Raw genomic sequence first — 23,154 nt, 5'->3', positions numbered from 1 at the left:
AATGTGTTTGTGTTTAGATTCAATAAAAATGACTTTTTTCAAAAAAAGGATGGAAGACTTTATTATTTGGTCTCTTTGCTAGTACACTTGCACAGATACCAGTGTGACAGAATTCAAAAATAACAGCCAAGTTAGTCTGTAGAATTAGTATGTAGAGAGATCTTGTAGCACCTTTGAGACTAACTGAAAGAAAGAAGTTGGCAGCATGAACTTTCATAGATTTAAGTCTACGTCCTCAAATGCATCTGAGGAAGTAGACTGTAGTCTACAAAAGTTTATGCTGCCAACTTCTTTCAGTTAGTCTCAAAGGTGATATAAGATCTCTCTATATACAGATACCAGTGTTTTTGTGCATTTTGGACTCAAGGGGCTTTCCCTCCCCCCCTTAATTCAAGGATGTGTGGCTATGCAGATGTCATATGAAGATGAATAAGAGATGTAAACTTTCCTCATAGTGGAGGCTGGGGAAGGAAGGGTTAGGCTGTGTGCTCATATCTGTGTAGTGACCTCCAATTTGGGTGGTTCATGATTGCTAGACAGCAGAACCTTCCTTCTTCAGTCACTTCAACACAGAGTGGGCAACCTGTGACCTCCCAAAGATCATAGAACTACAGCTCCCAGAAGCCCTCACTATTGGCTATGTTGGCTGGCAAGATCTGATGGGAGTTTCAGCCCAACAACATCTTGGGAGGGGGGGGGTACACATTTCCCATCTCTGCCTATGTGCTAGATAGCCTTCAGAAAGCACCCCTATTCTCCCTCAGTACTGTTAACCCTTACAAGATGGTTGTAATAAAATAAAAAGGGGATATATGGAAAATAATCCTAAATCTTGGTGAAAGTTGGAAATAGACTTTAACACCACACTGAGCCTTTAGTTTCCCATTGTATTTTTCTCCATTTTGCAACAGTTAAAGCAATGGATTCAGAGTGATAAGAAAAGGGAAGGTGATAGGGGTGCAGTTAACAGAAAACTTTGCCTTCCATGTAAATCTCATTTTGGTATGTATCACCACTGCCCCTCCACATAGCTAGATGAGTATTATTGAAACTCATCCAGGTAGGCTTTGGTATAGCTGGAAAGCTGCTTCCTTTGTAACTTGCACATAAATAAGGAAGTTAGTCCAGCCACTCCCAGGCTATTTTCTAGTCTGTAGGCCAGCATTTCTTTGAATTGATGAGAAGAAGACAGTGTTATGCACATTTATCTGGAAATAACTCCCATTGGGCCCAGTAGGATTTTTGAGCATATATATATATATATATAATATTAATGCAGCGTTTTAATAGTAGCTGTATACATCCTAACAGTAGCATTGTTGTTGTTGTTGTTGTTGTTGTTATTATTATTATTTACTTAAACCCTACCTTTCTCCCCAATATAGGGACTCATTATACTATTATACATCTTTATAGTAGCTAAATACATAAGATTCTGATCCTGTTTTATTAAACAGTGCTAGAAATTGTCCAAACATATTTAACTATCATAGACACTAACATTTACTGTAAAAAAGCATTGCACAGTCATCCCTTCTATTGTGGGCTTGGAGTCTGCAGTCTTGCTTTTTGCAAGGGCAAGGGGGGGGGGATTAAAATGCATGCCCATTCAATGGACTTTGAATATATGCTAATTTCCATTTTCATTGCTGGGGTGGATTCTGGAACAGATCCCCCGTGAAAATGGAGGAATGACTGTATACTATCATTTATTAAGTTAGTAGTGCTGAAAAGGTAAAGTTATAGGATAGGTTACTTTAGTTTCTTTGAGTCTCCCTTTGCTCAGATTACATAGCAGATTGTAAGATAAGCAACCAGTGCAATGTGAACAAAAAGAGGAAAACTGAAGAAACAGGAAGACAGAACATACAAGTACAGATGTTGTTATACTTTTGCTACATATAAAGCTCTACTTGAATAGAATCATTTACACCGATTTAAAAAAAAAGCATCCCAGTCTGGTATCTGTACAGATTATGTTATGGAAATGACTTGGTAATGTTAGATGGCAGATTACTGATGCTAAAGAATGGATAAGGAGAGTGCAACTCTGTTGGTTCTTTGGGTCTCTCAGGGATGTTCAGCACAATTGATCATAGTAGCTTTCCTTGTTTTCTTGTTGGAATAGAATGGACATGGGAGGCATGGCATTGTATGACTTCAGGCTTGCTTTCTTGCTGGGATGAATCCAGTGGTTTTTCTGTTCCACTTCATGGATTTGTCTTTTGGGGAGCCTTGGGGCTGTATCTTGTCCTTCATGCTTTTTATCATGAAGCTGCTACACAGAGGTCATTTAGAAACTTGGGCTAAAATATATAGAGATGACATATAGAAGTTTATCGCACTGGGATGGATTGAGAATGGAATGAACGTGGCTGGGAATAAGTGTGGAATGAGTGTGGGATGCATTTTACCACACACAAAAATCCCTGTTCCGTTCCCCATCCATCCCACAGGAGGCAATTTTTGAGAACAGTTACTGAACAGTTCTCAAAAATCGCCTCCTGTGGGATGGATGGGGAAGGGAATGGAAGGGAATGGAATGGGGACTTTTGTGTGTGGTAAAATGCATCACACACTTGTTCTGGCCACATCGTGGCCCCTTTTGTAATGCACAAGGCCTGTTCGAGAGGCCTGTGCGATAAACTCTATAGTTTTAACTCACATTTCCAGCTACAAATCCCATTGAGAATGTGGAACATTTGAATTGTTTGAAGACAGTTTGAATGATGAAGGTGAACAAGTTGAAACATAATCCAGACAAAACAGAGTTGGAGGAACTATCACTAGGACAGTTAGCTGTTGTGGTTGAGGATGTAGATTGTATTTCTTCTGGAAGACTTAAGATCCCAGCTTAGGCATCATCCTGGGCTAGACTAGGCACTATTAGTTGTAGCACAGTTAGCTGTGGCTAGATGCGCTTTTTGCTGGCGTAGTCTGGAATGTTAGTCTTGACTTGATCAAGAGGTGATGGAGTTTACAAAGGTAGCCCTACATAGTCAAACCAGCCATTCGTAGGCTATTTTCTAGTCTGGCTACATATGTAGGGCTACCTTTAGTGAAAGTCTGGAATTCTCGGTTGGTCCAAAATGCAATGGTTTAGGTGCTTGGGAAAGGCTAAGTCAGTGGTTCCCAACCTTCCTAATGCCACGACCCTTTAATACAGTTCTTCATGTTGTGGTGACCCAAACCCATGAAATTATTTTCATTGCTACTTCATAACTGTAATTAAATAGGTGTTTTCCAATGGCCTTAGGCGACCCCCATGAAAGGGTCATTCGACCCCCATAGGGGTCCCGACCCACAGGTTGGGAACCACTGGGCTAAGTTTTGAAGCAAATTACTCTAATTTTATATTACTTACACTGGTTATGCGTTTGCTTCTGGGCTCAGTTACAATACTGGTTTTGCTCTTTAAATACATTTTTGTACCTCTTTGCCATTGCTGCTGTTGTTGAAATGTGATGATGTAGTAACGCCAAAGCAGTTGCTTTTTATGCCTTTAAAGGAATGCTTCCTAATTAAAGCAAGGCATGTCGGTACCCAAGGTTCTTTAAAAATCTGCATACCCTGTTTTAATGTGAAAGTGCCTTGTTTAAAGGCAGAAATGGTGGTACAGCAGCAGTAGGTCATGTGGTCCAAGATGAGTTTGAGAATGATAGTGTCCACTTGTGCCCTAAATGGTTAGGGACATCATGATTTGAGGGACCGTCTCTACCTGCATGATCTTGTGTTTGTGTATGTGTGAGTGCCTTCAGTTGCCTGTCAACTTATGGTGATCCCATAAATGTTCAGAAGTGGTTTTGCCTGTTTCTTCCTCTGAAATATAACTTACATCACCTGACATTTGTTCATGGATGATCCTACTTAGCTTGTTGCAGACTCAAGGGTTGATTAGGTTGATAGTTACAAGAGGGGGAATTTTTTTTTCAGTTGGGCTGTATATCTTTGGAACTCCCTCCTAAAGAGGTATGTTTAGTTTTCTGCTTGCTTACTATTAAGATGATTTAAAGTCTTTAAAAACCACTATTTTTTGGAAATCACAAGCTTTGGGTTATTGTGTCTCTCACTTTTTAAATTGTAATATGGTTTTACTAGTCTGAACAGAATTTTTAATACATTTGTGTTGAGTGAAAAGCTTTTATATAATTGATTTTAATTGTTTTTCTGATGTCAAATGTAAGCTGCCTTGAGAGAACTTTTATTTTCAAAACATTCCTATATAAATAAACTTAAACTGTTTTTGGTTTGTTTCCATCTCAGGTTTTGATTTCAAAGGAGGCAGGCGTGTGGGAGTATATGCAAAGCTTTTAAATAATTCTATGTTGGAACTTGGACTCCGGTGGGGGGAAAAACATGGCGAAAGTTTTGGATGTCGAGGAAGGACATGAAGGAGGTCACAATGAGTTTAGCAACATCATTAAATCTAGATCTGGTAAGTTGCATTGTTCACAGCCATCTAATTAATTTCTCACTGTAAAAAACAAATAAAGTGCTGTTTATTTGTCAGGAATTTAAAAGTCCAAATTAGATCTTATGTCTAAAGGTATGTAAATGGTAGCCTGATGGCCCTTTGAACTGGAAAAACCTGTTTGTGAAAGGTAGAGTTGAGAGTAGAGGAGCAGCGCTGCAGGATAAAGGTTTTTAACCCTTTGTCACCTGCTTCCTCTACTCCAGATTACTTCAGAGTTCTTTTACATCTACATGGGAGATTTGGATGCATGCTCACATTGCTTCCTGTTACCTGGTTCCAGTGAGACCAGTGTATAATAGTCTGGATATGCTGTGGCTGTGTCATAAAATTAATTCATTGTTCCTGCCCACCTGTGTGTGTGTGTGTGTGTTTAATGATGGTTAGGCTACCATTTACACTGTTTGTAGCACTCAGTTAAGACCTCTGACTGGTTTCCTGATGCATATGTCTATCAAAGCATTGTCCAGTATGCTTGGTCCTTGGTTCAACTTGAGAAGTCTCTTGGTTATTTCATAATGAAATTATTATAATTATGGACCTCTGCTTTTTTGTGGTGCTAATCATGCCTGTTTATGTAGGAGTTGTCCCGGTACTGTAATTACATCAGGATTTCTTTCTTTTTTTTAAATAAAGGGCCATATGCTTAGTGTTCTTTTATGCCATCTTGTTCTAGTAGCTTCTTGTTGTCATAGCTAAATAAAACATACACATGAAGTCAAAGGTAGTTCATATTAGCATGGGAACTTCTGGAGTTCTTAGCTAAGTGCCTTAGCACAAAACTGGAATTGCAAGGCTGGAGATTTGGAGTGGAGGGGATGGAGGGCTTTTTTTTGCACATTCTGGAACATTATTTTTCCCCTCCCCATAAGAACATAGGAAGGGGCAGACTGTATAAGATGACATGCTCATATAGTTCAGGATTCTGTTTGTGCAGGGGCCAACAATTGCCCACGGGAAGCCCACATGCAGGACATGAGGGCAACAGTACGCATATGGAGCATGGTCTTCTTGGATGCAGTGTGGGATTGCACATATTGGAAGACTTTAGACAGGACACTATATTAGCTCTTGCCATGCACAAGTGTTTTAGACATGATCCATCTGTCAACCTGTATGTGGCTTTTCTATGAACACATGAGTACAAAAATAGTTTCTGATAGTGTCATTTCACATGCTTTTGGACCTCTGTAGGTAATATTTTTTGGCTATGTGAATGTCGAAACATTTATAAGCTTCACTCATTTCTCCATAATTGCCTACCGGTAGTTAAAAATGCAGGATTTTGGTGTTAATCCAAATATTCAGATCTTTAATGCATTCACTCTGCCATTCTGTATGGACTTATTTGGAAACAGAAACTGTTGATTGAATGCAATGTATAGTAGACATAATTAGGATTAGGATTGCACTACTAAACCAGAAAGACAACATTCAAGATATGCTGACAGAAATTTCAAGAATTAGGTTTGCCTTTTGTAGCTACTCTTGTTTTTCCCCCCTGTTCTAAATCTAAGTTATTTATTACTTTGCATACCTAAGATACCTGGGAAAGAGCTGTCCCAATGAAAAGACCCAGTACTTAAAAGTAGGCTTTGCAACAAATCAAAAGCTTTTTGTCAGTACTGACATCTGCACTTTCCATTCTAATTACTCCAAAAAGGCAGGGGGGGGGAGTGCTAAAGGAAGGGAATACTTGTTAAGTCCTTAAATGGAATGTCCCTAAAGCGAAATTGAAATGTTTGGTATTGGATGATGTCCAATATAAAGGGTAATCATAGTGCCACTTGTATCTTAAGGCTGATCTCAAATTGATCTGTCAGTTGTTCATGAAACATAAATAATCAAACTGATTCAATAAGAATATTTGCATGCCCCAGTGCAGAGGAGAAGTGTGTGTATGTGTATATACCCCTTTCCATTTTAAAGGAGAAAAGGTTGCTTGTTTCCATCAAATAAACAGACTAAAATAAGAGTTTGTTTTGGATGCCAAGGATGTTCAAAGACCAAAGAGCAGTAATATGACCTAATGGTGTTTTTTTTTAAAAAAACTGTAATTCTAGAATTTCTCTCACAATGAAGTACAGAAAGAATGTTACAGACCAGAAAACTAAAGCACATTGCTAGTGAGACTAATAAAGAAAAATGCTGAACAGCAATTCTTCCTTCCCTGTGCCTGATCACATCATTTTTCAGTGCATAATAAACTCATTTTTTGCCGCTACACTAATTTTGATTGTGATAGCAGATAAACTTTAGACTACTAATTAAAATAACTCCTGTCTCATCATGTTGCTCTTTGACAACATGCTGTCCTAGAGAACTAATGCTAATGTCTGGAATCTTCTTGTCACACAGGCTTGTTTGGCATCAGCCACATAACCATCTCAACTGGTAGCCAATTATTTCTTCCACAGAAGTCACTCAGAGGTCATTGACATGTATGGGGCAGAATAAAATGAGCTATTTTGCCTGTTGGCATCTTAAGCTTGTGCACAGTTGCTTACACTGATGACTCTTTAAATTTACTAGAGAGCAGATTCTATTTTTTAAAAAATAAGCTATTGGGCTACAATAATAATAGTCATCAGACACAATTTTCATGTCTGTATTGTTCTGAGAATATATTTTCCTCATTAGGTGAAACAACTAGATTAGTTATGCACAATTTTTCTGGCTGTAGGCAAGAACCACTGCGCCACCAGGGCTCCTCAATAGATTTCTCTGTTAAACTGATCTCTATCAAACATGCTATTAACATAGCCATGATATGCCCTCCTCCAGTGTAGCTGGACGCTAATATATGTATAGTTAGAAGAGACTCAGACTGTTTAGGAATGCAAGAGACTGCCTTATGTAAAGTCAGACCTGAATTGGCTGGGGGAAGTGGGGAGGGGTGTCTCGGAGTTGTATTTCAAGAAATTACTTTTCCAAGTGTGAAGTCAGACTACATGTCCGTTTATTTTGGACCAGTAATGTTGATTGTCGTTACTAATGGTTGTCTAGGATCTGAGGCAGTGGAACTTCCTTTTAACTGGAGATGTTGGGAATTGAATTTTGGGTCCTCTGCATGCAAAATATTTGTTCTCCCAGCAAGCTATTATTCCTTCCTGTGAATTCAGCAAGGAGAATGTTGGTTTAGGTCCAAAAATGTGTTCCATGAACAAAGAGACAGTTCCATTTGTGGACCTCACACAGCAACAATAAATAAATAAAATAAAATAAAATAAACAAATTCTCCTGGCTTTCCCATCCATTCATCCGGTCCCACTTTTTTTTTAATCATACAGAGGGTACTATTGCACTCAAAAGTGGCTTTATGAGGGATATGTGGAACTGTATTAGGTACAGAATCCAGGAAAGCTGCCCTGCACAAGTGGAATTCTGTTAGTCTACCTGTTCATCTCATGCATGGTGTTCACAGTGTATGTGTTCTTAAGTGAAAATCTCTTAGAAACACCAAATTATGTACTTAGTACTCATTTTTTCATTAATTGAGAAAACCATGTCTCTGCAGTCGTCAGAAACCTGGAAGCTATGTAGGTACTAGAGCTGGATTACAGCTTTACTGTTCATCCCTCTTTCAACATTGGTTATTCAGTGACCTTATAAAATGATTGAAACTGTCACAGATTGATTTGTTTTTGTTGTTAATTGCTGTCAGGTTGACTTTCACTTGTGGCAATCCTATGAATGAGAGACCTCCAAGTCATTCTCTTATCAACAGCCCTGCTCAGGTCTTAACAAACACAGGGTTGTGACTTCCTTGACTGGGTGTATCCACCTGTAATGTAGTCTTTCTTTTTTCCTGTTCCCTTTTACCTTGCCAAGTAGTATTGTCTTTTCTAGTAAGTCATGTCTTGTCATGATATGTCCAAAGCATGACAGTCTCAGCTTAATCACCTTGGTCTCTAGGGATTGATTTGATCTAGGACTCATTTATTTGTCCATGGTATTCACAGAACCCTCCTCCAGCATCACAGTTCAAATTAGATTTTCTTCTTACCAGGTTTATTTTTTCACAGTCCAACTTTCACATCCCTACATAGAAATCAAAAATACAATGGCATGGACAATCCTGACCTTGGTATTCAATTATATGTGTTTACACTTGAGGCTCTTGCCCAATTCCTTCATAGCTGCCTTTCCAAGTCCTAGTCTTCCTCTGATTTCTTGACTGCAGCCTTCATTTTGATTATATCATTGTCTTCCTTTTCTACTTTAAACTTAAGTGAATCATTTGTGATCATCATTTTTGTTTTCTGATTGTTGCATTGTAATCCTGCCTTGCCCTGCAACCATCTCAGCCCTGGCACAGACCAACTCAGCCCCACTCTGCCTTCCAGAGGGAGGAGAGGAGGAAACAGAGGATGGACAAGGAAAATCAAACAAGGGCCAGAAGACAGATGAGAGACTAAAATAAAGAAGGTCATGAGGGGGGAAGGGAAAAAGAGGGAGGAGAAGGGTAGGGAAATTATCAATTCAACAATAATGGCGGGAGGGAGAATGACATAGGAAAACAACTACTGGGCAGCAGCAGTAGTGGTGGGTGTTACTAAAGTGAAGAACAGCAGTGACATCATAGCTAACACTTGTTAGCACTGTTCACAGGGAGGTATAGGTGGTCCTCCTCGTGTAGCCCCCCACCTAGAAAACCTATGAGGAGACATAAAAAATGTCACACAGGCAGAACAAGAACACTGACAGAGAGACAGATAGAATCTAAAGGAAAACATACTTGCAAGAGCAACTAAGGGCAGTCAGAAATGACAAATGCTTTTTTTATTTCAAGCACTGCCTTATATTGGGTAATAAGAAACCATTCCACACCTGGAATAAAGATATTTTGGAATTTCTCTGGCAAGGGAAAAAAGCTAGAATCAAATTTAAAGTAATGTGTGATTGCAAAGAAAAAGGGGGTTTAGGTTTACCCAATTTAGAACTCTACTTTAAAGCCTGTGCATTAACATGGATCAAAGACTGGATCCTGTTAGAGAATAAAAAAATAATTGATCTGGAAAGTTATAATCTAACTTTGGGTTGGCACGCATATCTGAATTATGAAGAATGTAAAGAAAGGAAAGAATTTAATGAACACTTTATTAGAAAACCGCTTTTCAAAGTGTGGAATACTTATAAAAAATATTTTTACGCAAAACTACCCAGGTGGCATTCTACACAAGAAGCCTTTCATAAACAACAAAACTTAAAAAAACAGCAATGGCTATGCTATAATGATATATTGTCTAAAACTTCTGATGGTATAAGAATTAAATCAAGAGAGGATCTGCAGAAGGAGGGGTTTGTAATTAATTGGTTTAGTTATAAGCAAATTACAGAAGAGTTTAAAAAAGATCTAGAGAAATATGGACTAGAACACGAATTGAACACTGTAGATAAAATATTGAAAGGAGGGGAAAAACATATGATTTCTAATTTTTATAAGATCATATTGGAAATTGAGATGGAAAATGAAGTGGTGAAAAATAATATGCTCAAGTGGATGCAAAATATTGGGAAAACCATTTCCATGGACTGCTGGGAAAGATCATGGTTAACCACTCATAAGTTTTCAAAATGTAATAATTTAAAGGAAAATTATATTAAAATGTTTTTCAGATGCTATATAACACCCATCCAATTGGCAAAAATTAAGAAATCTAATAATACTAAGTGCTGGAAGTGTAAGAAAGCCCCCGGCTTGCTGTTCCATATGTGGTGGCAATGTAAAGTGGTAAAATTTTTTTGGAAAAATATATTTAAGAACATTACAAAATATTTGCAAAAATGAGTGCCCTTCTCTCCTGAATTGTTTCTTTTAAATATAATCAATACTAATAAATTGAAGTTAAACCAGGATGACTCTAGCAAACTAATTTATATGATAACGGCTGCCTGATTACTTTACGCGAAGTATTGGAAGAAATCCCATAGTCCTCCAGTCAAAGAATGGGAAACCAAAATACATGAATTTGCATTAATGGATAATTTATCTATGTTAGCAAATGGCAGAACACTGCAGCAATGCAAACAAAAATGGAATTTCCTTCTGGAAGCGTGAGGATCTGAGACGTTAATTGATTTATCAAATGCAATTTTCAAGGTACATCTGTATATAGAACCAGTCTAGTTATTCAGTCTATTTGATGATATGTTTTATTGAATTACTGTATTGTTAAATGGACTTGTTTTATTTTTGCTTTATAGAAAAAATGTACATAAACTTCAATAAAGATATATTAAAAAAAAAAAGAAGGGTTCACACAAGGGCCATCTAATCCAACCCCTTGCCATACATAAAGCGCACATAAATGCACACATAAAACACTCATGGAAGATGCCCATCTATTTAAATGCCTCCATCCTTTGAGACAGTCTATGCTACCATTGAACAGTAGATGAAGTTCTTCCTAATGTTCAGGTGGAATCTCTTTCCTTGCAATTTGAATCCATTGGTTCATGGTCTGTTGTTGTTGTTATTATTATTATTGAGCAGCAGAAAACATGATTGCTCCATCTTCTACATGGCATCACCTTCAGGTATTTAAAGAGCGTTATCATTTCACCTCTCTGCCTTCTCCTCTCCAAGCTAAACAGTACATTTCCTTTAGCATGACTCTACCTTATTTTGGTCCTATGGTCAAACTCTGATCTTTTCCTTCAAAAAAAAGAAAAGAAAAAAAAGAAAAAAAAAAAGAAATGACAAAGCAAGCAGTAAGCACTCTCAGAAAGACAAACCCCATCAGAATCAGCACCACACATAAAACAGGGACATAGAATATGAGAAACATGAGCCAAGGGAAGCTAGACAGAGTGAAAATGGAAATGCAATGCATGAATACAGCAGTACTGGGAGTGAGTGGGTTAAAATGGATAGGAATAGGCCACTTTGAATCAGACAACTACACAGTGTTCTACTCAGGGAATGAAAAGAAAAAAAGAAAAGGGGTAGCTTTCATACTAAGAAAAGATGCTGCAAAATCAGTCAGAGGATGCAATGCAAAATCAGATCAAATAATCTCAATAAGGCTCCACAGGAAACCTATAGATATCACCATAATTCAAGTATATGCACCAAACACTGAGGCAGAACAAGAAGAAATTGGTAGGTTTTACGAAGGAGCAGAGGAAGAAACTGAAAACACACCAACACAGGATGTCAAGCTGATCACTGGAGACTGGAACACAAAGGTTGGAAGTAAAGAAGAATCAAAAAGAGTAGATGGATTTGGACTTGGCAAAAAGAATGAAGCAGGTGAGCGTCTTATAGATTTTTGTGAAGCCAACAACCTATTCGTTGCAAACACATTTTTCATACAACCAGAGAAAAGGTTATACACATGGACACCACCAGACGGCTAACACAAAAACCAAATACATTACCGTATTTTCTGGCATAAAAGATGAATGGGCCTATAAGATGACCCCCAACTTTTCAGTTAAAAGTTATAGTTTGGCATATATTTGCTGTATAAGACTACCTCTCTTCCAACGCATGTTAAGACTAAGAGATGCCTCAGAGAGGGGTGTCTTTTTCCCCTCACCACTCTCCCTTTCCTCCCTTTCTAATGCAAAATCCTCATTACTATTTCATGCCACTGAGGTGGGTCCTTGCAGCACCACAAACCCACTCTGGGGTTTAAAAATAAAAGATCCACCCTTTCCTCTTCCTTTCCCCTCTTTTCCTATCTCTTGGCTTTCCTTCTATATGAGTGAGTGAGAGAAGGGCCAGAGGAGGATACTTTAAAAAAAAAAAAGCCAGGCCTCTTTTTTTTTACCCCCCTTCCAGGACTTGGCAGGGGAAAAAAAAGGAGGCTCCCCTCCGGCCCCAGCCCCGTACGTTCCATTTGGAGAGGCTTTGGCTTCTCTTTTCCCTTGCATTGATTTGCCTTTGCTTGCAAAATGGTGCAGCTATGAGCGTTACATTCCTCCACTGCTGCTGTGAACCTGAGGAGCATAGGAGCATGAAATGGAGGATGGGATCCAGGGAGAGGAGGAGGAGGAGGAGAACTGTGGCTGCATTCACACCGGAGAAATAACCTGGTTTGGCAGTGCGTTAACTCTAGGTCTGGGTCTTTGCTATGGAATTCTGGGAGTTGGAGTTTGTTGTGGGGTCCAGAGTGGAGCTCCTCAGCCATTTTTGAGCTCCCCCCACCATATGCGGTGACCAGTCCAGCTCGGAAGTTTCTGCACCCGGAGTATAAGATGACCCCCAACTTTTGAGAAGATTTTCCAGGGTTAGAAAGTCATCTTATATGCTGGAAAATATGGTAATTAGAAGTCAAAGATGGTGAAGCTCCACCATCAAGACTAGACCAGGTGCTGATTGTGGCACAGATCATGAACTACTCATGTCAAAAATAAAAGTAAAACTCAAGAAGAGAAGAAAACCAGTCATCATACCAAAATACGATTTATACCCCACTCTTCAGCCCAAAAGGGTCCCAGAGCAACTTACAAATGGTTAATTAGACATTTCCCTGCCATCAGGCTTACAATCTAAAAAGACATGACACAAAAGAAGAAGGGAATGGCAGTGGGGAAGGGAATCAAGTCCAGCGGTTCTTCTCTCTGTCTGAGGCCATGATGATGGCAGATGGAGTGGAGGGAGTCAGCCCATGATAGGTTCACCTTAGGGCCGCCATAACTTGGAACCAACTTGAAAGCAGACAACAACAGAAGATACTAAAAGGGAAAGTGATGTCATGCTCCTTGAATGTCAGTATGAATTTGCTGAAAATTAAATACTCTACTACAGTTGTGTCTATGAAAGATTTGTCATGTTGCATCTCAGAACTGTGTCATGCTCACCATCAATACTACTATTAAATTTGTCCATTATATATCAAATCTGTAAATTATCTAGTTTATTTTATATTTGCTATGATTATGCAAACATCATTTTCTCAGGTAAAATGTTTCTGATAGGAAAAACAGAAGCAGTCACCATAATAGCTACGAAAAAATGAAGGACAATAATTTATCCAGTCATAGCTTGTGATCAAAACAATCTTCATCACATTCTGTTACCTACTGACATCTTTGAGATGAACAATTACTTATTTTTTTTGATGGGCTGTCCCTTTTAATTTTATTTGTTTGCCATGTATAGGTTGCTGAAGGTAGCTGAGGCCTTTTTATGTTGCAGCTGTATTCGAAAGATAGTATGTGGCCTGTGTATAACAAATGAGAAACTACATGCCTTAGCCTGCTGGGAAGTTCTTCAGTACTAACCCTGTTAAAATGAACGGGAAATGAGAGTGAGTGCTATGGCAAGCTGTTCTGTTCACTGCAGTGGAGCTTGTGCAAAGAATTCCTCTCCTGGTTGCATTTGCTTATAATGAACAGGAGAAATCCCCTTATTTCCTTCTGAGAGTTTGCTTAGTGGCTATCTTGTTCTCATAAGCTGGAATCATAGACACTTGTTTCAGGTGAAAGCATAGAATAGAGGAAGAATGGAGAACGTGTGTATTGCCACATGCATATACCTTTATATTTTCTTTCTTTCTTTTTTTGAAAAATATTTGCTATATTTTTTCTTTCACATACCAGAATATCTTTGCATTCCCCCCCCCCTTCCAGAAAGGTTGTCAAGTTGTGCCTGACTTTAGGGGACATCTCTTATCTCCGTTAATAAGCCAAAGAGCCAGCGTAGTCACAGACGACTCTGTGATCATGTGGCCAGCATGACTGCACAGAATGTTGTTTACTTTCCTGCCAAAGTGGTTCCTATTTATCTAATTGCACTTTTACATGCTTTCAAACGGCTAGATTGGCAGAAGCTGGGACTAGTGATGGGAGCTCCCTCTGTCACACAGCACTTGGGCCTTGAACTGCAAACCTGCGGATCTTGTAATCAGCAGAGTCAGCTTCTTAGCTGCTTGAGCTAAAAGTTTATTTTAAGCATTTGTCAGGCATCTTTGGCACATTTAGATTACGTTAGGGACTACAATGTGAAAGGGAACTTTCTAAAAAATATTATCTGAGATCCTACATTGGGAGACATTTGTATCTCATGTAGTGATGTCTCTTGAGGCGATCTCCCCAAAACCATCTTATATGATATGTTGTGTCAGATACCTTTGGGAACCTCTGCAGTTTGTTGGGATGTCCTTGCAGATGACGTCTTTGCAGCATGCCCAGGTACAGGGAATGAGCAGGATCCTCGCTAATCCTCCCTTGTTCTCCAACTACTCAGATGTGACCAATTTGAGGGGGCTGCATGGCTTATAAAGTGGGCTGGTAAGGGTCTTTGGTCAGTGTCTGTTTCCAACCTATGTAATGACTGAAAAAATAAATTGCAATCTTGTAGGCAGACTTGTGACATTGTAACTTACTGAGGCCTTTCTATGTTGCAGCTTTCAGTAGATGGTGTCTAGCAAAAGAAAAAGAAAAAAAGAGGCCTTTTACTTAAAAGTGACTTTAAACTATTCATTGCTGTCAGTGAAGAATTTATCCGAATTAGCTCTTCATCTGCAGCATTGCAGAAAATGGGGGGGGGGGATGAACAAAAAACATTTGAATCCAATCAAGATAGATTTCTATAACGATTTTAAGGAGAAATTCATAGCTGACACAAGTACTGTATGATGACTTGTTTGCCTTGCCCTGTCTTGTCTTCTTAGATGCAGGATGCATATACCTTACTGATGTGGCTGCTGGATACCTGTCCTCTGCAGTTGCATTGCCAATGGGCACAGATAACTTTTCCTCTACAGTATTACTATATTGCCTCGGGCTTATAGAACATGTTATGTTATTTATATGGTATTGAGAAGGAGGCTTATTGTTTGCAAGCAGTAAAAACAAAATGAGTGAAACTGAGATTCAAGTTTTCCAATACACCAGCTCAGTGACCATTACTCAAAACTACAGGGATTTTATGATTGTCGGCTGGCCTTTCTTTGTTCCCTTTTTGTGTGGTGTAAGATTTGACACTTCAATGAGGCTTGGAAGAAAGCCAGATCTGCATGGGATATGGGCTTTGTGGCTGCTGCTGCTGCTGTATAACTAAAGGAAATATTACTTCTGTTAGTTTTTACTTACCTTTTCGAAAATATATGTTCTCACAGGGGACAGACATTTCTCTGAAGAGAGGAGATGGGAGAGAAGACACTGAAATAAAAACACTTATTTCTAAGACATGAAATATAGTTTAAGAACTTAGAAGTTAGAAAGCTAGAAGAAACATGTAACTGTGAGCATTGTAAAGGAACCCACCTTCTGTGGGTCTATTTAAGATAGGCTGACCACATGTACTGTTTTAAATGGGAAAAGTACAATTTTTCCCCATATTTCCAGACCGTCCCCTCGTTTTAATGTAAATGTCTATTTTGTCCCGTTTTCAAGAAAAATGCTCTGTTGTGTTGAGAAAATGGTTTGATGATCCCTGTTTGAATTTGTGGTTGTGAAAAAAATTGTGTCATGGAGTGTAAGAGGTTTTATGATAAGGTGTTGAAAGAGCAAAATTTGCTGCGTAAGATTACTTCATATTCATGGTACAGTCATAGTGAAAATACAGTCTCCCTCTACGTCTACCTATTTTTTTTGTATGAGTTCTGTCATTGAAGAATAATTGTTAGCTCAGTATGTTCATGTAATAAAACTTGTTGTTGTCTTTCTTCTTCATGAATATGGAATATTATATAACCCCATCCCGTTTTTGTCTTAGGGAAATATGGTCACCCTAATTTAAGACCTTTATGGTCCTGAAGCAAGACACAAGTCCAGGTCTGCCAACTCATTTATTTCTGGCCTCAGATAATTATGTTGTGGTTTTAGGGGGTGTTACAGTTGTTACTCACTGTTCTTAAAGTGTGCCTTTCCCCAAAACTGGGACTCAAGACAGCTTACAAATGAAAATAAATACAATAAAGTTAATACAGTCAAGAGATAGACATTAAAGCAGAATTATGCTATTAGCAACATTAAAAACCATTTAAAACATATAATTAAAAATGTTAAAAAGTAGTTTAAAAACAATGCAGTTAAGTGGGAGAAATAAACTTCTGTTTCTGTCTTGTTGAACTAATAATGGAAGGGCCAGTTTTGTATGAGTTAGAAAGCTCTTTGTTCCCACCCTGAAGCTCTGAGTGTGAAATGTTCATGCTGTTAAGTCTGAGAAAATGATAATTGGGATTCTTCATGTGAGGGAGCTGCAGCTCTGTAAAAGGATTAGAAAAAACCCCACAAAAATAACCAAGAAAGCTTATAAGGAAGATGTTGTGGAAATTATTTATCCGTACCCTTTCACATAAATAATGTTGCTTGCAGTTACACCTTTATTCCATCATTTGAGACAGAATTACTCTTCTAGCAGCATGTGTTTTTCAATGCCATCATGTTAAGTATTTCATTTCATGATTTATTGCCACCCAAATAAGGCACCTTTTATGTCCTTCAGAGCTTTTCTCTCCACATAGGAAGCTGGAAGCTTTAAAACTCAAGATGTGTGTGCAGAATTCAGTTTTCGAGATATCTAATGTCACATGTGAAGAGGAAAAATGCAAAGCATTTTTTTAAGAATCAGTTAAGTACAAGTGGCTGAGAGAACAAAATGCTTCATAAGATTGAGCTGAAGAAATGAGGACCAATAAATCGAAGTTAAACCCTGACTGGATAGAAAACATTCAGGGGTAGCTGTGTTGGCCCTTTAATGAATACAAATAAAAATCCATCAGTGATACCTTTATTGGCCAACTGAAATGCACAATATACTTGTTGCAAGCTTTCAAAGCTCCATGGGCTTCTTTACCAGGCAAGATGTTACAACCAAACAGGAGGAAAAAAACAGAGATGTTAGATGCCTGCATGTTGTTTCAGTCCTTAGTAAAGATGTTATAATGGGGAGGATGCCTTTTGCAGGCATGCTCCTCCTTCTTCTGGTCATGCAGAAATAGGGAGATTTTCAAAGTCCAGGAAATTTCCAGTCCATTTGCATTTCAACAGGGACCCCTCTTTTGCAATCCAATATGCCTCCATTCCAGTGAGACCACAGGCCTCTTTGTAGGCAGAGAACAATGGATTCCTCAAGAAGTCTCCATGTTTTTGCCTCAGGAACATTTTGGTGATGTAGAGGTAAAACATGCAAATTCAGCCCAAATTTAAGAAGAAAAAAAATTGTTTTACCATGGTTGAAGTCCCAGTCCACAGACTACTCTTCATGGTTCCTCTGTTGCAGCTACAATACATAAAACATGCTGGGGTAGCTGTGTTGGTCATTTAACAAATACAAACAAAAACCCATCAGTGATACCTTTATTGGCCAACTGAAATGCACAATATACTTGTTGCAAGCTTTCGAAGCTCCATGAGCTTCTTCATCAGGCAAGATGTTACAAACCAAACATTGCTTGCTGCCTACTTTGGGAGGTGGTATTTAACCTGCTGTAACATAGTCTTGGGTGGCACTCTAGTTGGCACAGCTGTTTAATGAGGTTCTTGTGAATGTGAATGTCATACAATCATTCCACATGCTTATAAAGCTGGGATTTAGATTGTACAGCAGCTTGGTACATCTAAAAAGGAGAATGAAATTAGCAAATCAAATCTGAGATAATTCAGTGGCTACTACTCTATGCTGGGTATTATATTTCCATATTTTCCAATTACACATTTAATTTTTATAAGTACTGTACAGTATTTTTATATTATATTTTATATTAGTCTAAGTTTTATAGCACTGTATAAAAGTGCTATTTTTTTAACTTAGTTAAATCCTATTTTAATTACCTGTCTTCATTTACTGTACATCATATTGTCTTCCAATAGCAGTCCTAGGCCTATTTTTCTTCAGATTCCTTCTTTGCCAACATAATCCTTTAAAAAACACTGTTGCATACTTTTTGTCCAAGTACCGTCATATTACTTCATAACTAGTTGCTGTAACATTAAAAATAAAATAAAACAAAAAAGACCCACAAAAACCCATAGTGTTCCCTACCAATAATAACAGGGAATCACCATGATACTATTCATTAAGAAAGTAACAAGGTACATGGGCTTTTGTTTAATTCTTATTTAATGATTAACTGATCCTGTAATTACAGTTTACTTTCCCCTGCCATAATAGAATAGTTTATGCTTGACAAATCTTTAAGTAGCTGAGAGTCTTGTTTTTAAGTATCACCTTAGTTTAATGTGCATAATTACTCATGAATTTAAAAAAAATGTAAATTTATTGGATATATGTTGAAATAGGAATTTATGTTGTTGTGTACTGTCAAGTTGTTCCCAACTTATGGTGACCTTATCATGGGGTTTTCTCAATAATAATAATAATAATAATAATAATAATAATAGATTTATTTCTAGCCCGCCCAATCACGAAGAATCCGGGCGGGTTACAACAATAAAATACAACAAATTACAATAGAGTTAAAAAAATCAAACCCTAGACCTACCGCTCCCCCCCATCCCCAGTACTAAAACAGAATTAAACAGTAATAATATTAAAACATTAAAAACATTAAAAACATTAAAAACATTGAACAAACAAAAAATAGGCAGAAACATTGGCGGGGGAAAATAGACAGATGAGGGATCAAATATCTCTATATCTGGGGAGGGAAACTAAGTTGGAAAGGCCTGCCGGAAGAGATCCGTCTTGAGTGCTTTCTTAAAAGCCGCCAGAGTGGAAATGTGACGGATCTCCTCCGGCAGGTCATTCCATAGTTTAGGAGCAGTAATAGAAAAGGCCCTCTGGGAGACAGATGTTAGCCTAGATTTTTTTGGTTTTCTTGGCAAGATTTGTTCAGAGGAAGTTTCCCATTGTCTTCCCCTGAGGCTGAAAGCATTTTACTTGCTCAAGATCATTCAGTGAGCTTTGTGTCTGAGCTGGAAATTGGACCATAGTCTCAGAGTCTTAGGGCAACACTCAAGCCACTATGCCATGGTGGCTCTCAGGAATGTTATGCAAATAGGTAATTAGGGGTGAGGGTAGTGGATCTTTAGCTTTGTGCTTCTGGGACAGGCAAACAGTTGGGATCTACTGGTAGCTATCTGAGTGCTTGGTAGGGCCAACTGTTTGTGGCTTCCAGTTGTTAAACATCAGCACAACAAAAGGGATGTCCTAAGTAAAATTATTTGCTTTGTGCATGGGACATTGGACACTCTGAGCTTTAGGGTTGCACAACTGTAAAATAAGATTGTATCCTACACCTATACAGCATGCACCAGTGATTCCAGTATGAGATGATATGCAGCATGAGATGCAGCTGATAGTGGTGGTGGCCCCCATAAGCCACTGTTTTGTGTTTGGCACTTCCAGCAGTATTATTTTTGCACTTGGCTCTGGTTGGTATAGAGTTTTAGTAAAAAAACAAACAAACAAAAAACAACCTCTAAATAACTAGACTTTCAGATAGGAATAAGCTTGTCATCAATCAGCTTCTCTCACTGTGTGGTACTAAAGTTTTATGGCCAAAGTTTGGCTATTACACTGAGTAGCTGTTGCATGATATGAGCAGTTGCTAGCAAAGTCTTGTGAATTGACCATAAGGATAATTTATAAGTCATGGGAATCTAAATCTAGACTGAAAGACATTTACTAGGGGATCCAGCTTATTGAAAGTAGTGGGACATCCTTTTGAGTAAACAAATATGTTTGTGGTTTAAATTTTCTTTGGCATTTTATGCAACCATATTTTGTATGAGGTGTTGGTGGGATATGAGATTCAGTTTATGATGGAAGTAGTAGAAGATACAGAAAATAGTAATGGGTAATATGTAATGTGTACCAAGGTATCTTACAGTCTTGCACTTTGTATGCGGCCCTACATATGCACTATGCATATTGAAGGCTGTATCTTTTATGTTCCTGCTGTATAACATGCAAAACAAGGTACTTATTTTTATACTTGCCAAATGCCCCCCTGAGAGAGGCGGTGCTGGATTTCATACTGCTTACTTGGTGATTGGAAAGCATGTAGTTTCTTCTAGAGGGTGTTTGGGCTGAGTGAAAACTTTGAGCTGATTGAAAATTGCTTTGCCATTAAATGCATTTCTTTTATGGCAACTGATTTTTTCTTTGCTTTTTTGAGCTTTTTCCATTAATGCCATGGGTTTGTAGTGGAAAATGTTTGATTTATTGATGATGTATCAGAGTATGAGGTAAGAATGGCATGTTGGAGTGAATGCTGATGGGTGGAATGTTTGAGATTTGCATAAGGCTGGTGAATGATGGGAATTCAGTTTGAGTTGGGTGTTGGTTAGTTTATGGCTTGAGTAGAATGCTGTTCGAAAAGGGTTTGAGTTAGACTAGAGTTGGATTGAGAGAAGGGGATTTGAACTGAGTGACTGATAAGAGCATGAGTTAGCAAATGGAGAGAGAGAGGTGTTTAAAATGTGAAAAATAAATAATCTGCTGTGTTATATTTAACTTCTCTAAAGATTTTTTTTTATTTTATGCACTTTTGGCCTCTGGAAATGCTGTCTGTCTGAGAGCTTGGATTCAAATAAAAGTGTCTGTGGTGGCAGCCTTGAATATAGAGGGGTGGTATCCATTGAGGATAGATGTTGCATAAATACTCATATCCACTTGGAGGTCATTTAGATTATCTGCAAAGCTGGTGTCATAGAGGTGGGGATTGGGGACAGTCCTCAGTCTTGGTAATTGCAGAGAGCACCATGGAAGCCTCCACAGTTAGTGGGTTAAAGGATCAAAACACACTGTGAAAGAAACACAACAAGCTTCTAACTATACTATACTATACTATACAACCCAACATAGGCCAGTGACAGTTTAATTACTGACAATAAATTTAAGTTTGAAAAACACTTTACGGGACCAGGAACAGGTTCATACCAAGGATAAGACCACAACAGATAGTTTCTGTAGATGTAAATATATATAAGGGATACTGAAACAATTGATGCATTTAAAAATTCATCCATAAACAATCAGTCTATAAATCAGATTACACTGTATCAATTAATTCAGCAGAGCTGTTCAGGGTGGTGAGGGAACTTACCCAGCTTCCTCCCGCCCTGAACCCTATTTTAGAACCAACTAATGCCAGCTGTGACGATTTTAACAACTTTTTCGCAGATAAAATCTCTCGGATAAGGGCTGATCTCGATGCTGGCAGTTTAACAGAAACAATAGAAGAGGTATCCAGAGCTTCCGTGGACTCCATTAAACTGGATCACTTTGAGTTTGGTGATACCGATGAAGTGGACAAGCTTCTTGGAAATGTTAGGAAGACGACGTGCTCTCTCGATCCCTGTCCCACCTGGCTGACCGCCCAGGATGGTGATGCTGTAACATCATTATTGCAACGCATAATTAATGCATCATTCAGGGAGGGTAAATTTCCATCTAATTTAAAATTAGCAACAGTTAAACCGTTGCTCAAAAAACCCTCCCTGGACCCCCTGGTGAGAAATAACTATAGACTCATTATTGCCATTTTTAGGTAAGGTGATCGAGAGAGCAGTTGCCTTCCAACTCCAAGCAGTCTTGGATGAAACTGATTATCTGGACCCATTTCAAACTGGCTTCAGAGCGGGTTATGAAGTTGAGACTGCCATGGTTGCTTTAGTCGATGATCTCCGTGTGGGTATCGACAGGGGAAGTGTGACCTTGTTGGTGCTCTTGGACATCTCAGCGGCTTTCGATACCATTGACCACGGTATCCTTCTGGAACGCCTGAGGGAGTTGGGCATCGGGGGCACTGCGCTCCAGTGGTTCCGTTTACATCTTGGGCAGATTCCAGATGGTGCAGTTGGGGAACACTTGCTCCTCTAAGAGGGAACTTACATCTGGTGTCCTTCAGGGAGCTATTTTGTCCCCCACTTTGTTTAACATTTACATGAAACCGCTGGGAGAGATCATTCGGAGACACGGGGCGCGGTGTTATCAGTACACTGATAACACCCAACTATGTTTCTCTGTGTTTCCGACTGATGCAGTGTCTAAGGATGGCGTCTCTCCTCTGAATGCCTGCCTGAAGTCAGTAATGGGCTGGATGAGGGAAAACAAACTCAGCCTGAATCCAGAGAAAACGGAAGTACTGGTGATAGGTTCCCCAGGCCCAGGGAAGGAAATTTATCCACCTGTCCTGAATGGGGTCACACTTCCCCTGAAGGACGAAGTTCGTAGCTTAGGAGTACTTCTGGACTCGTCCCTGCAGTTGACATCTCAAGTAAATGCGACGGTCAGAAGTGCTTGCTATCAGTTTCGGTTGATACGCCAGCTGCGACCCAACCTGGGCCAAAGGGACCTTGAAACTGTGGTACATGCTCTGGTAACCTCTCGCTTAGATTTCTGTAATGCGCTCTACATGGGGCAACCCTTGTACCAAGCCCGGAAGCTTCAGTTAGTACAAACCATGGCAGCCAGACTGGTCACCGGCACATCCAGGTTTGACCACATAACACCTATTCTGAAAAATCTTCACTGGCTTCCCATCTGTCAGGGATGCTTTGATTTGGATTTCCTGCATGGCAGGGGGTTGGACTGGATGGCCCTAGTGGTCTCTTCCAACTCTACGATTCTATGATTCTATGATTCCCATTCGCTTCCGAGCACAATACAAGGTGTTGGTTATTACCTATAAAGCCCTACATGGCTTGGGCCTGAGTTACTTGAGGGACCGCATCTCCCCACACAATCCGCCCCACACACTCAGAACATCCGGGAAGAATCTGTTGGAGATTCCATCTTCCAAATATGTCTCCACATC

At 39.0% G+C, this 23,154-nt stretch overlaps 1 protein-coding gene across 1 annotated transcript in view; it reads left to right on the top strand.

Annotated features, from left to right (window-relative positions):
- The first annotated feature begins 4,243 nt into the window (after positions 1–4,243).
- UTRN (utrophin) overlaps positions 4,244–23,154 on the top strand; it is a 494,831-nt gene continuing 475,920 nt past the window's right edge. Inside the window, exon 1 of the mRNA XM_042456820.1 lies at positions 4,244–4,435. Within this exon, the coding sequence (XP_042312754.1) occupies positions 4,357–4,435 (79 nt within the window). The 5' untranslated portion in view covers positions 4,244–4,356. The remainder of the gene's footprint in view (positions 4,436–23,154) is intronic.

Source organism: Sceloporus undulatus, chromosome 1 (assembly GCF_019175285.1).
Source record: "Sceloporus undulatus isolate JIND9_A2432 ecotype Alabama chromosome 1, SceUnd_v1.1, whole genome shotgun sequence".
NCBI lineage: Eukaryota > Metazoa > Chordata > Lepidosauria > Squamata > Phrynosomatidae > Sceloporus > Sceloporus undulatus.
The sequence above is the reverse complement of the archived record's forward strand: the minus strand, read 5'-3'. Positions and strand labels throughout refer to the sequence as shown.